General features: G+C 44.7%; 1 protein-coding gene across 1 annotated transcript in view; it reads left to right on the top strand.

Moving 5' to 3' along the window:
* Nucleotides 1-10,349: 10,349 nt before the first annotated feature.
* GARS1 (glycyl-tRNA synthetase 1) overlaps nt 10,350-16,855 on the top strand; it is a 44,735-nt gene continuing 38,229 nt past the window's right edge. Inside the window, exon 1 of the mRNA XM_055420934.2 lies at nt 10,350-10,619. Within this exon, the coding sequence (XP_055276909.2) occupies nt 10,395-10,619 (225 nt within the window). The 5' untranslated portion in view covers nt 10,350-10,394. The remainder of the gene's footprint in view (nt 10,620-16,855) is intronic.

Genomic DNA, 16,855 nt, shown 5'->3' with positions numbered 1-16,855 from the left:
GGGGTTCCTCCTCCTAGGCACCAGGGATGTGTGGAACAGGGACCACAGCTTAAATGCCCACAGGTGCCAGGTGAGTCGCCTGTAGGAGCGGTCCAGCCAATGGCACACAAGATCAAAGTTAACACTAATGGCGGCGGCAGCAAGCACTGTGCATACAGCACGTAGTCTGCTGCAGACGTGGGACTGAGTGGACGCAGAGCTTCTGCCCGGGGCGGGGGGCAGCGGTGCTGGAGGCATTAGTCTGCTGGGGCTGCCAAACCAGGTGGCTTCACAGAAATTCACCATCTCACAGTTCTGGAGGTTGGAAGTCCAAGACCAAAGTACTGGCAGGGCTGTGCTCCCTCTGAAGCTTCCGAGAAAGGATCCTTCCAGCTTCCAGCAGCCTCGGGTGTTCCTTGGCTTCTGGCAGCACAACTCTAATCTCTGCCTCTGTCTCCCATGGCCATGTTTCCCCTGTATTACCCTCTACCTACAAGGACATCAGTCACATTGGATTAAGGGCCACCATACACCAGGACAAACTCAATTTATAAGTTACAATAATAGCTTAGCTGTATCTTCACTGACCCTTTTTCCAAATGAGGTCAGGGTGGAAGGTGACCTTATCTTCTTGGAGAGACAACTCCAACTGGGAGTCTGAGGTCCCGCCCAGCTGCAGACGTGTCAACCTAGGGGTACAGCTAGCTTGGGTGAGCCTTGTGCTTATCTGTCTGGTTTTGCTGTCTTGTCTTCCCAGCTTGCATAAGCTTCTTCCTCTCCACCTAACTGGCAAAGCCAGAGTTCCACTGATATGTACTGACTGACCAACTCTCTACAGGACAGGTATGGAGGGTCAGACTGCCTTAGGGAAGAGCTGAGAAGGGGCTTGAGGGCTTCCCTATGGTCACGTTCTGGGGGCAGGGTCCCTGGTGCTCAGAACCCTGCTCACAGGCTACTTCCTGCACGCACGCCCCAGAAGGCCCGGCCTCCACACGCCTGTCACAGCCCTCGCTCTGCGGAGCTGTTGGTTTGTGGGGAGATGCTCCCCTCTGCTGGACAGAGGGGAGTCTGCTCTCCTTCCATTGCTCAGCATGCATTTCCCAAAGTTGCAGGTTCACAAACCCACAGTAAAAACAGTCAGGGGCCAGAGGTTAGCAGGGCCAGTTCCCCTGTTATTCAGTGGGGGAGACTGAGGCCAGAGAGGGGAACGGCCTTGTCTCAGGTCGCACAGAGACCAGACATGTGCTGCCTTACTCCTATACTAAGGTCTGGGAAACATCTCTTAGGGTCCTGGGGGTGTGGGCTAGAAGAAAGCCAGGGTGGGGCTCCTGGGAAGTCTGCACATGGCTGAGTTTGAACAGCAAATGGCCAGAGAAGGAGAAGGTAAAGAAGCAGAGGCATCAGAAAGCGAGACAGACCTTGACCGAGGGAAGACAGCCAGGACCACCAGTCAGCCCACTCACTTGGGATGATTCCCCACCAGGCTGTGTGTAGTCTAACACCACCCTCCTCAGAAGTCATGGACAGACAGAACTTTTGTAAATCAAATGCTCTTCTTACCCTCCCTCTCCTTCTCCTGTGTCCCAGAGAATCTAACCATCTTTCCCACTTGTGACCCAGGGGCAGTACAGGAGTTAGAGCAAGTCTGTTGTTGTTCAGTCATCCAGTCTGTCCGACTCTTTCTGACCCCATGGACTGCAGCATGCCAGGCCTCCCTGTCCTGAAGTTTGCCCAAGTCTACTCCTCTAGCAAATACCAGAACGTATCATAGCTCAAATGCAATGGAAACTCACTTTTTGCCGGTGTCAACAGATCACAGAGCTTATCAGAAAGGAGTCAGTCTGTTCCCCATAGTCACGAAGGGACCAGCCTCTGCCATCCTTAACATATGGACTTTGAGACCCAACCAGCAGAAAAGAGAAAGGCATAGAGGATGGTACATAGGCTGGGAAGTGATGTACAACAAATTTAAGTCGTGCTTGATTAGCTGGAACTCAAAGGATCTGGAAAGGACGAGAAAAAAACAGTCCAGACCGGGATTAGATGGTGATCTGATGGGAGGCGTGGCGATACAAGAATACACCTGGCAGACTTCCTACCACAGCTGCTGCTCTTTGAAATCCTTGAGTCTGTGCCAAAGTACGCCCCCTACAGGCTGCTCCCTGCCACTGACTGAGCGCAGCTGATGCACTAAGGCAGCTGGTTCCTTTGAGTACAGGGGACTCCTCTACTGTCAACTTTGTTCCTGAACCCAGTGGCTTTGCTGAACCTTCCTTAGACGACAGGGCAGGCTAGGATGCTTCACGCGGCTGTCTCTCCCTCTCTCCTCCTCGTGGGGTCAGACTTCCCTGTAGCCTGGTGGTTCTCCCGGCCTCCCTCGCTTCCTCCCTCTTTCCTTTCACAAAGGTGCTCCCCGCCAATAAAATCCTTGCGCTTCATCCTGTCTTGATGTCTGCATCCTGGAGGACTCAGTCCAGCACGGGGGACTACTCCCTCGTATTCTGACTCCAGCTCTCTTTGGGGTCATTTAACCCAGATGGTGAAGACAGACAAGACTTGTCTGAACAAAAGACGCTCTGGGTAATCTCAGAACCTGCAGATTTCATATAGAGGTACCAGGGGTTAGGATTTCAACGTATTTTAGCGGGGGGTGGTGTGTGAGTGCCTGCTAAGTCGCTTTAGTCAAGTCTGACTCTTTGCCACCCCGTGGACTGTAGCCCGTCAGGCTCCTCTGTCCAAGGGATTTCCCAGGCAAGAATACTGGAGTGGGTTGCCATGCCCTCCTCCAGGAAATCTTCCTGACCCAGGGATCGAACCTGTGCCTTCTGCGCCGGCTGCATTGCAGAAGGATTCTTTACCGCGGAGCCACTGGGGAAGCCCCTGCCCGCCCCAACAGGGTTACTCTACTGTTCTTCACAAGGGCTTTTACAAACCTTCTCCACCCTCCTCCTTACAGCCCTGCAACCCTCCTCTTCACATTCAACAAATGGCTTTACCTACTCCTTCACAGAAAAACCAACACAAGGGGAGTCCCTTACCCCTAAGCTTTGCCTGCCGCTCACTTTCTCCACCTCCTCCTCCTGTCCTTAATCACCAAATTCATCCTTAGGTCTAACCTGTGGCCTCTGTTTTGGATCCCTGTCCTCTGATGCAGGAACCCTGCACCTCTCCCATATTTTTTTCCCCACACCAGGAAATATACCCACTGGCTTACAAGTCCATCTTTATTATTTGCTTTTCCTGATTCTCCTTTGTCCTCCAACACAACTGTCTATAGCATGTCTGATTTGCTCTACCTTTAGAATATTTTCTGAATCCAATCCCCTTTTCTCTAAAAAAGAGAGGCTATAGGTTAATAAATAACTGATTCACTTTGCTGTACACCTGAAACTAACCAACACTGTAAATCGATTATACTCCAACAGAAACTTGAAAAGCCCATCCGCTTTCAGTATCACCACTATTGCTATTCTGATCCAGGCAATCGGAAAGGCAACTACAGGTAACTACCTCTAACAGGTCTCTCCAGCTCCACTCTTGTCTCATTCTAGCTCACTCTCCACACACAGCCAGGCACAGTAAAAGACACATCGGACCATTTACTCCTCTGCTTCAAATGTTTCAGTGACTTCCCACTGCACTGAAAATAAATGATTTATTTTTGCATGGCCAACAAGATCTATATGATCTGGTCTCTGTTTACCTCTCTGATATTATTTCATATTTCTCTCTTCACTCACAACATTCCAGACACATGGGTTTTCTTACTGTTCTTTACACAGGCCAAGTAGGTTCCTACCTCAGGGCCTTTGCACATGCTATTACCCCAAGTCTTCTCATGGCTAATTCCTTGTTATCTTTATATCCTTCAAATGTCACCTCCTCAGAGAGGCCCAACCACCTATCTAAACACCATCCTTACCCCAGGTCATATTTCACATAATTTCTCCACTTTATTATTTTTAGTCTTTATCACTGTCTGAAACTATTTTCTAGTCAGCTCATTTTTATCTTGCCAGTCTGGTCCCAAAGAACATAAGTTCCTTGTAAACAGGAAGTCTGTCTGTTCATTGCTGTCCATCCAGTGTCTAGAACAATGTCTGACACCTAGTAGGCACTTTGTAAATGTCACTATGTGACAGTTGCCAGGACTTTTAAGCAGCATGCAAAATTTGGGGGGGGGGGGGTGTGACCTCTTCCTGCTGTGACATTCACCGAGCAAGTCTTCAGAAGTCCCTTGAAGGCCAGCAGTTTGGTCACTTGCCTGCCAAGCTGGAACACAGGAATCGTTTCAAAGACTAGGAGTCCCAGAGCTTGCATCCAACCTCCCTAGGGGTGCTGCATAAGCATGTCTCACCAGCACTGTGACTAGGACGGTGTTTGGGAACAGTTGCTGGTCTCCATTTCCTGAGACTCACAGACCTTGGTTCCCTGTCTCAGAGAAAATTCTGCCACTTTAGCCACTTCTGCTCCTCATGTTCCAAGCCCCTGGGTAGGCATCTTCCCCCATCAGCCGTAAGTTTATAGTGCTGAAAGACAAAATCTTCCCTTAACTATGCCAAGGACTCAAGGAGGGAAGGAAAGGGCAGCGGTTCTCTTTCCTCCTGATGCTTTCACACCAGGAAACTCAAAACAGAAATTAATCTGATGATAAATGACTCTGAGGCAGCCAAAGATATTATTACTCAGGACCTTGCCTCCTAGTTTTTGGAGTACAGAGGCTGAAACAAATCTCTGTTCGGGCATGCTGGAGGTTGAGACAAAACTTTATTAATGACTCAGAAGCCAGAAAGGGCTTCCCAGGTGGTGCTAGTAGTAAAGAATTCGCCTGCCAAATAGGAGATGGAGGAGACGTGGGTTTGATCCCTGGGTCAGGAAGATCCTCTGGAGGAGGGCAAGGCAACCCAACCCACTCCAGTATTCTTCTTGCCTGGAGAATCCCATGGACAGAGGAGCCTGGTGGGCTACAGTCCATGGGGTCACAAAGAGTCAGACACACTGAAGAGACTTAGCACACACTTGCACACAGGAGCCAGAAAAGAGCCAGTGAGAGAGAATTACAGAAGCCAGCCCAGCTGGATCATAGCCTGTGTTCACTCCTCCTACATTTAGAATCTTTTTCAGGGCACCTCTCTGCTTTAGTTCCCACTATTGCTCCTGGCATCTAAGTGCAGAAGACCCATAAAAACCAAGCCTTGGAGTCCTCTGCTTCTCAGGGGTTAAATGCTTACTGAATGACTATTTGATAAGTGCCTGGCCCTTCTATAGTAAGGAGATTCAGGGAGGACACTATAGTCACTGCGGTGACTCTCTCACTGTCAAAGCTTCACAAAGGTCCTTTAAAAGTCAACAGATTGGCCACTCACTGCTCAAGACGACAGATTGTATGGTCGATTCAGGGAAGAACCCTGTATTAGTTACCTGTTTTTGTGTAACAAACGACCCTAAAATCTATCACCTTAAAAAACAACATTTATTACCTCACAGTTTCTGTAGGTGAGAAATTTGAGAGCTATTTAGCTGGGTGGTTCTGGATTAGGGTCTTCCATTAGGTTGGAGTCAAGACATTGGTTGGGGCTGCAGTCAGCTGAAGGCTGGAGTGGGGCCGGAGGACTTGCTTCGTAGGTGGCTCACTTACTTGGCTTATGGTAGTAGGACTCATCTCCTCATTGACCATTGGTACTAGTCTTCAAAAAGCTGGAGAGGAGACTTCCCTGGTGACCCAGTGGTTAAGATGCCTAAGGAAAACCACTTAGGAAATTCTGCTAAGGTCCTCGTGGACCTACTGAAGTATCCTGAGCAGAGGTGCATGAAGCCCAGCTTTGCCTTTTAGAAATAATCACTGAGGCAGAAGTGGGGAGGATGAACTGTTGGAGGAAAGGACAGATTTGGAGAACCGTGATAAGACTATCCTCACATGAACACGGATGCGACATTATTGACTGAAAGAATTTTAAACATGAATAATTGTATCCAAAGTGTACAGAGTTTAAACATGGTTTAACAAAAATCTAACTAAGAGTATATCTAAAATTTTTAATTGCTTTTCATATGTAAAAATTTTAAGATAAATTAAAAATTACTTATTAAAATAAAGCCAAAAACTATGCTTAATAAGTATAAAAATTTTAAATAAACATTTTAAAAATACAAATAATTCTAAAATTTATATGGAAACACAAAAGACCCCAGTAACCAAAATGATTTTGAGAGAGATGAACAGAGCTGGAGGAATCACCCTCCCTTACTCTGCTGCTGCTGCTGCTAAGTTGCTTCAGTCGTGTCCGACTCTGTGCGACCCCACAGACAGCAGCCCACCAGGCTCCACCGTCCCTGGGATTCTCCAGGCAAGAACACTGGAGTGGGTTGCCATTTCCTTCTCCAATGCGTGAAAGTGAAAAGTGAAAGTAAAGTCGCTCAGTCGTGTCCAACAGTAGTGACCCCATGGACTGCAGCCTACCAGGCTCCTTTGTCCATGGGATTTTCTAGGCAAGAGTACTGGAGTGGCTTGCCATTGCCTTCTTCGTCCCTTACTCTAGACTACACTATAAAGCTAATTAAAACAGCATGGTACTGGCACAAAAACAGACAGATAGCTCAATGCAACAGAACAGAGAGCACAGATATAAACCCACGTGCTCTGGTCAATTAATCCATGACAATGGAAGCAAGAATATACAACAGAGAAAAGACAATCTCTTCAATAAGTGGTTTTGGGAAAAGTGGACAGCTACATGTATATTAATAAAAGAAAGAAATTAGAACATTTTCCCACACCCTATACAAACTTAAAATGTATTGAAGACCTAAACTTAAGACCAGAAACCACAAAACTCCTTGAGGAAAATACAGGCAGAACATTCTGACATAATTCATAGCAATGTTTTTTTTGGATTTGTTTCCTAATAAAAGCAAAAATAAACAAATGGGACATAAGTAAACTTAAAAGCTTTTGCATAACAAATGAAACCACTGACCAAAAAAGGCAACCCACTGAATGGGAGAAAATATTTGCAAATGATATGACTGACAAAGGGTGCATATACAAAATATATAAACAACTCATACAAGTCAATAAAAAAAAAACCTGATTAAAAAAATGGGCAGAATAACAGAAGAGAGATTTTTTCAAAGAGAAAATGCAGATGGTCAGCAGGCACATGAAAAGATGCTCAACACTGCTAATCATCAGAGAAATGCAAATCAAAACCTATCAATGAGCTATCACCTCACACCTGTCAAAACGGCTATCATCAAAAAGAATACAAATAACAAATGTTGGCTAGGCTGTGAAGAAAACAGAACCCTCATACATTGTTGGTAGGAATGTAAGTTGTTGCAGCCACTGTGAAAAACAGTAGGGAGTTTTCTCAAAAAAAAACTTAAGACTAGAACTACAATATGATTCCACTCCTGCATATATACCTGAAGAAAACCAAAAAGACAAACTTGAAAAAAATACCTGCACCCCAATGCTCACAGAAGCATTATCTACAATTGCCAAAATACTGAAGCAACCGAAGTGTCCATCAACAGATGAATGGTTAAAGAAGATGTGGTACACTGAAATACTACTCAGCCATAAAAAGGAATGAAACTTTGCATCTGCAGCAACATGGATGGACTTGGAGGATATTATGCTAAGTGAAATAAGTCAAAGAGAAATACTGTATGATACCACTTATACGTGGTATCTAAAAAATAAAACAAACTAGTGACTATAACAAAAAAGAAAGAGGCTCATGTACGGATGTGAGAGCTGGACCATAAAGAAAGCTGAGTGCCAAAGAATTGATGCTTTTGAATGGTAGTGCTGGAGAACTCTTGAGAGTCCCTTGGGTTGCAAGGAGATCAAACCAGTCAATCCTAAAGGAAATCGACACTGAATGTTCATTGCAAGGACTGATGGGCTAAAGCTGAAGCTCCAGTACTTTGCCCACATGATGCAAAAAGTTGACCCATTGGCAAAGACCCCGACATCGGGAAAGATTGAAGACAAAAGAAGGGGGTGGCAGAGGATGAGATGGTTAGATAGCATCACCGACTCAATGAATATGAATTTGAACAAAGTCTGGGAGATAGTGAAGGACAGGGAGGCCACAGTGAATTGGACAAGACTTAGTGAATGAACAACAAGAAATAAAATACAAACTAGTGGTTACCTGTAGGGAGAGAGAAAGATAAAGAGGCAATATAAGGGCAAGGGATGAAGAGTATGAACTATTATGTATAAAATAAGCGACAAGGATATATTGTACAACACAGAGAATATAACCAATATTTTATAAAAAGCTATAAGTGGAGTGCTGTTGGTGTTGTTCAGTTGCTCAGTTGTGTCCGACTCTTTGCGACTCCATGGACTGCAGTATTCCAGGCTTCCCTGTCCTTCACTATTTCCTGGAGTTTGCTCAAACTCACATCCATTGAGTCGATGATGCCATCCAACCAGCTCATCCTCTCTCACTCCCTTAAAAATTGTGAATCACTATTTCGTACACCTGAAACTTATATACTACTGTATATCAACTATACTTCAATTAAAAATATAAAATTACCTATTAAAATAAAGCCAAATAAAAATTATGATGAATAAATATCAAAGCTTGTACTAAATGAAGTCTCATCTAGCAGGTGCCTAATATTTAAGTTTCATGTAAGGTTAACAAACTTAAATATATTCTCTGTGTATAAAACAGTTATACTACAAAGACCTCCTGTATAGCCCAGGGAACTATTCTCAGTATCTTGTAATAACCAGTAACAGAAAAGAATTTGAAAAAAAAAATATATATATATACAACTGAATCACTTTGCTATACACTTGAAACTAACACAACATTGTAAATTAATTATACTTCAATAAAAGTATATATTCTATCCCAAAAAATTAAATCTTGAAATAAAAGTTTTAAGAATACAAATTGTTTAACATTCTATACCTGCTCTGCTTATGCTGTGTGTGTACTTCTCTAGAACCACAAACTGAAAGAGAAGTCCTATGAAGTTTTCACAGTTCTGGGAAAGGTGACTTCAGTCTGTTGAGCCTGTGTACTCTTGTACACTCCTGGGCAAGGGTAGTCTTTGCCCATGACCCCTTTCATTCCCTGGAAGACATGATTTCCAGGCATCTTCCTCACCTCCTCCACTTTGGACTAAGGTGTGTACCATTGGTTTCAGGAGATACTGTCAAAACCGTTCTCCAAAGTCTGTACCAATCCACATTCCCTTCAGCTGTGTGGGAGGGTCCCTGAGCATCTCCTAGCATTTTCCATCATTTCCATTTTAGGCACTGTAGTGGGTGTGTGTAATGCTATTTCTAAAATTAACACATTCCTTATTTTTTCTATTCTCTCTGCGGAAACAGAATCCAGCTTTTTCAGCCAACCTGCCCTTGCGGCAGGAGGGAGAGAAGAAGCCACTTCCAGAGGGTCCATAATCTGGGGCCTAACCATGAGTCAGGTCAGCTGAGGCAGGGCCAAGCAGAGGGAAGCCGGGGCACTTGGATGTTCCTCTCCACTCCCTGGCACAGTATCGCTTTCCAGCCTTTCTCATGTCTTTGCCTCTTGCCTTTCCTCATCTTTGCCGATTCAAACCTTGTTCACCCAGCAAAGGATGGTCAGCACTGATTTTCTCCAAATAAGTCCATCATTCTTCTCCCTTTCTTCAGCTTTTGTCTTGACATTGGGAAGGCATGGATGGGTGCAGATGAACAGATCATTCACTTCTCTTGATTTGTTTCCTTATCTGAGGATCATCTGAGCTTGGGCAACACTAAGTCTCTATCTGTTCTGACTTCTACCCAGGTAGCTCGGTGGTAGAGACTCCGCCTGCCAATGCAGGAGACTCGGGTTCCACGCCTGGGTGGGGAAGATCTCCTGGAGGGGGAAATGGCAACCCACTCAAGTATTCTTGCCTGAATAATCCCATGGGCAGAGGGGCCTGGCGGGCTACAGTCCCTGGGGCCGCAGACTCGGACACGACCCTTTAAGAGCCAGGGGGCGAGAGAAGAGAAACAGAAGCGCGTGCTCCCGTGGGTCGGCCAGAGCGTCAGTGTCCCTGTACAAGCGTGTGCCCTGGAGGTCCTCGTGAGTTTCAGTCCGCGTGTCTCGGACGGGGCTGAGTCCCTAAATGTCCACTAACGCACTGTGCCAATCTGCTCGCCGCGGGTCTAGCCGGGACCCGTCAGCCCTCTCGTGCGCCCAGGGCGGCTCAAGCCCGTGCGGGGCTGCGAAGGATCCGGGTCCTTCCGGGGTTTTGTGTCGAATCGGCCGGCGGCGACCCGGCGCCGCGTCGCGGGGCGGGGAGCGTGCGGCTGCGCGCGCCGCGGCGTTTACGCGGCGATTTCATCATGCTCCCGGCGCGGCCGCGCGCGCCGCTTCCGCCGCCCGCTCCCGGCCTCGCGGCGCCGCCGGCCCATGCCCGCCCTGCGCCCGGCGCTGCTCGGAGCCGCCCGCGCCGCCCTGCTGCTGTCGCCGCCGCCCGGCCGCCCGGCCCGGCCTCCGCTCCTGCCCTGCCGGCCCGTCAGCACGCCCGCCCGCGCCCCGGCCTCGCTCCCCGCCGCCGCCGCCTCCCGGAGCAGCATGGACGGCGCCGGGGCTGAGGAGGTGCTGGCCCCGCTCAGACTAGCCGTGCGCCAGCAGGTACCGGCATTCTGCGCTTTGCACTCAGCCCCGGCTCTCCTCCCTCCTTCTCATCGTCTCTCTCTCCTTTTCCCGGGCACCGGTCCACCTCATCGATTACCCGTCTCTCTCATTCTCTGGCAGCGCTTGGTCTCCAGGCATCTTATCTTCCTCGCCTCCTTCGCTTTGGACTCAAGTCCCCGCGTGCGCCGGCCACCTTCCCTCCGTGGACCCCTCTCCTCCCCTCTCCCGCGGTGACTCCCGCGGATCCCTCCACATCCTGCGCCCCTTCTCTCGCGACCTGTTCTCCTTTCCCAGTCCTTGTTACTGCCGTGCCTCTTCCCTCTGCGATGACGCTGGGATCTGTAACCCGTAGCTTCTCCACCCTGTCCTGGCTCAATAACCTCAATTTTAGATTTCCTGTCCCTGCTGTGTTCTTTGTGCTTCCTGGGTGGCGAGATTCCTGATTCCTGTCTGGTCAGTTACGAGCCGAAGAAGCTGCGGGTTCTGTCTTCTTACCGCCGCACTCTCTTTTTTTAATCTTCGAGATGCTTTAAATAGTGTTTCGTCCTTGACATCTCCATTCGGTGCTTAGTTAGCCGAATGGTCCGCTGAGAACGTAAAATAGTTGAAACCTGGATAAGGGGAGGTTTTGAAATTTCCCTCTCTCTTCTAATAATGGGAGTTCATCATCCTTCGCTCCTGTCATTTTCTGGGTTCCGAAAAGACCACTTGAAACGAGTGAGCTTTCAGGTCGTAAACGTGGGAAGCTGTAAATGTTCCTGAGTTACTCGTGAAGGCAGCCGTCCTTCGTATGGAACATTTTGATATTTGACTTTGCGGAAGGGAGGGAGGTTCCATGGGCTGGAGCGCTTGGTGGTTTAATCCAGGCCTCCTTTTCCTAGGGCACTGCATGGACATCAGAGTTTAGAGAGGACAGGGTATTCTCACATCCAGTCGGGTAGAACCAGAAGCTCGGAATAGAACCCCAAGAGTAGATGACCTAGTAAGAAGCCCCGAACGGGTTTCTCCAGCACCGGCGCCTGATGCAATAACTTGCCTTGGCTACGGAGGGTGGATCCCTCTCTCGGAAATAATTCATTGAGGCAGCGCTGCAGAAAATTCGGCAAATTCTGCCACTTTATCTACTTCTCTCTAGTTTGGGGCTGATTGAGTCTCTCCTGTTTAATTTTGATGTTTTGCTGTGGGCTTTTTCTTTTTTCTTGATATCAGAGCTTTATGAACGCTTATTCTCCATCTTCCTCCACACACCCTCCGTAAATAAAATTAAGTGTGATTCCTTTGTCTTTTCTCTCTCAACATTTTTTTTCTCCCCTCTTTCTTCATATCCTTCACTTTAGAAGAGAGAATACATCTAATTTGGAAAAACGCACACCCAAACCCCTCCCTCTGCCACGTTAGCCTGGAACTGCAGTGCACATTATCCATCTGTACTAAGACTTTAGAACTAGTTAAGTGAAGTAAACTTTGATGGGGGAATAGCCTTCCGCTATTATTACTGTCTTATGTATTGTTTCTGTTGGCTTGATTGCTAGATATTTGGTACTTCAAGCTATTTTCTGAATATGTAAGTTAATCCATGTAAGTCAGTTTGTGTTTTCTTTTCCTAATTTTTGAGGACCACACATAAATCAGTTCACTACCTGGGACTTTGAATCACACTGATTTCAGGGTCAGCTGGAAGGGAATTTAAAGATCATCTGGTTAACCTTTTTTTTTTGCTTTCGAAGAAATGAGATACAATTTCCACTGTGAAATTTGTGCAGTTGAAGGCATCCTTGGAGTGGGATTTGTAAGGGGCCTAATAATGGGTTTTGTTAGTGGCATGTGTTTCAAATAAATAGCTAGTTCATATAAATTTGCCAATCTGCTATGCCATGTGAATGCTGCTGTTTTTTACAGATTTGGTTTGTTGATTGACTGAAATGTATTTCACCATGGCATAGTCTTAGTTATTTCCTGAAGAATTTAGTTTTGGAGCTTATAAAAGGACCTCAGAGCATCTAGAAAACTGTTAATTGTTTGATGAAGGACACCCTAGGGCATTGAGCTAAAAAAAGATGAGAATTAGCATACACTGGCCAGACTTTATTTTGCCAGATTTGTTGTTGTTTAGTTGCTAAGTCGTGTCATACTCTTTTGTGACCCCATGAACTGTAGCCCACCAGGCTCCTCTGTCCATAGGATTTCCCAGGCTAGAATACTGGAGTGGGTTGCCATTTCCTTCTCCAGGATATCTTCCTGACCCAGGGATCAAACTCCAGTCTCCTGCATTGCCACTGAGCTACCAGAGAAGCCCCATTTTGCAAAGTAAGGGCATTTAAAAAAAACAAAGCAGTGCAATCAAGAAACTACTATCTGGTTTCCCCTCTTATTTCATAAAAGAAAATATATTTTAATACCTAAGAAAGGACAGGCCTTAACTCAGAATAAAGACCAGTCTTTTATATTTGAAAAGTGTTCTGATACATTGGCACCCCACCACCACAACCACCACTATGCTGATGAACATATCCTGGAGTGTCTTGTTTGGGAAGTGGCTCTAGGGCAGTGGTTCTCAAAGTATGGTCTGCAGACTCTTGGAAGTCTCCAGGGTCAAAACCATTTTCATGAAGAAACTAAGATGTTGGCATCTTTCACTCTGTGGACATTTGCACTGATGGTGCAAAGCATAGTGAGTAAAACTGCTGGCCTGTAGCACTTACCAAGTAAGGGACACTAAGCCTTGATGTTCTCTACCACATTCTCACACTTTGAAAACAAACAAATTCTCTCTCAGTTTTGCTCTAGAGTGTCCTTGAAAAAGCAGTAAGAATTACTAATTTTGTTAAATTCAGACCTTTGTGTACACATCTTTTTAATATTCTGTGTGACAAAATAGGAAGTATGCATAAAGCATACTCATGTATGTTGATTGAGGAAAAGCACTTATGATTGAGTTGCAAGAATGAAACATACTAAAATGCCTGACAAAGTGTTATTCGGTCTTGGGTTTTGGGCATTTGTTCATTTTCTGTAAAACGAGTGAAGTAAGACTTCAAAAAAGCAACTGGTGGTATTTGTGGCCAATAAAAGTCAGTCTTGGGAAATGTTAGAACCCTAGATTTTTCTCTGCTTTGATTTTCTGAACCAAGAGTGCCCATTAAAGCTCTTGCTTAATCCACAAAGGACAAATGATACATTTATGAAGTTTCCGTCAATAGTTGTAAAACACTTGGGAATCTGAAATTAGTTTATTAGTCTTAACAAGAACCCTCTAGGTCCACAGGTAGAAAGTTAAACATCATTAAAAGACAATGTTTTCTTGTTTTTCTTGGCCGACTGAATATGCACCATGATATGTATGAAGGATGAATGAAAAAGGTCTGTTGGAATGATTTCTCACCTATAATTATTTCATTTTATAAACACAGACTTTTAGTTCTAATCTATGTCTTTAAGAATTTATGCAGAAATTAAGCTTCTAGTTGATGTATCTTAAAGGTTATTTAGAAATATTGATATTTCACATTGATTTCATTCAACACACACACACTAGTCAGTGGTGAAGTAAGAGGAGAGAAAATAATTAGAAATTAGAAATCCGTAAGTACTTTCTTTCCATGTTTCGATCAACTCCAACTTTTGTTTTCAGAATTAGATCATTATAAATCATGGTTTTAATTATTCCATTATTCAGAATAAACTCGACTATTTTCTTTTTTAAAAAAATTTATGTATTTTTAATTGAAGGATAATTGCTTTTGTTGTTTCTGTCAAACCTAAACATGAGTCAGCCATAAGTATACATATACTCCCTCCCTTTTGAACCTCCCTCCCATCTCCCTCCTCATCCCACCCCATAGGTCAGTTATTTTCTTAATTGACTGAGATTTTTAGAGATGATTCACTCAGTGTAATTCCTGATGCTTCCACTGTTTCTGTTGATAGTGAGCCTCTCCGTGAAGGTATGTGTGCTTCATTCTATGCCTGAACTTTAAAAAACAGAAAAAAATGATTCAGGAAAATTAATCTTAAGTTCTTCTTACCTTTACCAACTTGTGGCCTTGCTTGCCCAGTGTCCTTTGAAAAGCTCCAAAAGAAAACATGGAAGTGCCAGTACTTGACACACAAAGGTAGGTACTCAAAAGCACTGCTTGCTTCTTTTAGACATTCAAAAAGAACTGCATGCCACCCTCATTTCAGAACACAGACTCTCATAGGTTCTTATCCCCATCAAAAAGCACTGTTAGTGAACCTTTAAGAGAGAAGTGTTCCGACAGGTGGAGAAAGGGAAAAGAACCACTGAATGTGTAAAGAAAGACTAAGCCAGTAGGTATTTACCAAGTATTAAGCGCCTGGGATTGTTCTAGGTGTAGGTTGTGATATCAGGCAAGAAATATTTGAGTATCAGAACTGACATTCTAGGTTCCTGTCTTAAAAGAGCCTTGCTGTATAATGGCAGGGACAAATAAAATGCGTGTGAATAAATAAGCCAATCCATTGATGGGGTGATTTCAGGTATTGTGTGTGTAATAAAGAAGTTAAATTTAGAAGGTGACTGAGGATGTCGCTTTATCTTGACAGGTCAAGATGATAAAAGCTGTTAGTATAATAACAGACCAGACCTATTTGTATGTAATAAGAGAGTGAAAAGAAGAACCAACTCAGCGACTCTCAACCATATCAGACTCATATTTTGAGTCTGATACCAAAATATGTGGTATTTCAAAATACCACATATTTTGAAATTCATTAGAAATTCATGTCTCAGAAATATGATATTTCATAAGAAAAATATATGTACACACAGTGCTCTAAATGTAATACAAATAAAAAATAATTTATAGTAAATTATGTGTATTTCAGTACATAAGTTTGGGGGTATGACTCCAATGGAAGTTATACTGAAGTAAACAGATGCTGCTGCTGCTGCTGCAAAGTCGCTTCAGTCGTGTCCGACTCTGTGCGACCCCATAGACGGCAGCCCACCAGGCTTCCCTGTCCCTGGGATCCTCCAGGAAGAACACTGGAGTGGGTTGCCATTCCTTCCCCAATGCATGAAAAGTGAAAAATGAAAGTGAAGTCGCTCAGTTGTGTTCAACTCTTAGCGACCCCATGGACTGCAGCCCACCAGGCTCCTCCGTCCATGGGATTTTCCAATCAAGAGTACTGGAGTGGGGTGCCATTGCCTTCTCCGAAGCAGATGCTTATACCCCTATACAGATTTACTGTGAAAGCAGTTGCTATTAATGCACATTGATAAAGATACATTGCATTGTTTACTCAGATAGGGCAGCAGCATAGCCGGTAGTCACATGTCTTCTTTGTTTTTTGTTTCAAACAATAGCAACTTTCTAAAATTCTGAACAAAGCAAGATATAGTCTTTCTTTTTTTTTAGTTGAGGTGTAGTTTATTTGGGGGCTTCCCAGGTGGCGCAGTGGTAAAGAATCTGCCCGCCAGTGCAGAAGATGCAAGAGACACAGGTTTGACCCCTGGATTGGGAAGATACCTGGATTGGGAAGATCCCCTGGAGGAGGGCATGGCAACCCGCTCCAGTATTTTTTCCTGGAAAGTTCCATGGACACGGAGGATGGTGGGCTACAGCTCATGGAGTCGCAGAGTACCACACAACTGAGCGACTGAGCACTCATGCATAGTTGATTTTAGTCTTCCTTTAAATTACATTTTCCTGATGCATCCCTGAAAAATTCAATGTATGTTAAAACTGGGGAAATACTTCTCGTTTATAAGCAGTTAGGTTCTTAGTTCAGATAATTTTAAATAGCTTTTTAGCCTCCTAACTGGGACATTCTGAAATAGCATGAATTATAGGAGAGGGGGTTCTGTTCACTGAATGAGGGAAGTAGGCAGGAGCTTGGAAAAATATCCACAATGGGGAAAGGATGATGGTAGGCCCCTCAAAGGAGTTGGGGTTTTAGAAAGAAAAAGGAGGAATCAGTTTGAAAGTACAGGGGGGAATAAGAAGAACATGTATCCCATTTCCATTCTCTTTTCTGTGTTTGATTATCTGTATTTTCAACTTCCTCTTTCTGTTCCATTCCATGGAATGAAAATTATCCAGGGATAATTTCTTTTCTAAGTCACTAATTCTTCGGCTGTCTGATCTGCTGTTTAAACTGTCCAGTGAGTTTTTAATTTCAGTGATTTATTTCCTAATTTCAAGTCCCCTGATTGTTTCTGATAGTCTCTTATTCTTTGCTCATGTTTTTGATTCTTCTTTTTATTTTACTTT

Source organism: Moschus berezovskii, chromosome 3 (genome assembly GCF_049115385.1).
Source record: "Moschus berezovskii isolate FMDL1 chromosome 3, NW_MosBer_1.0, whole genome shotgun sequence".
NCBI lineage: Eukaryota > Metazoa > Chordata > Mammalia > Artiodactyla > Moschidae > Moschus > Moschus berezovskii.
The sequence above is the reverse complement of the archived record's forward strand: the minus strand, read 5'-3'. Positions and strand labels throughout refer to the sequence as shown.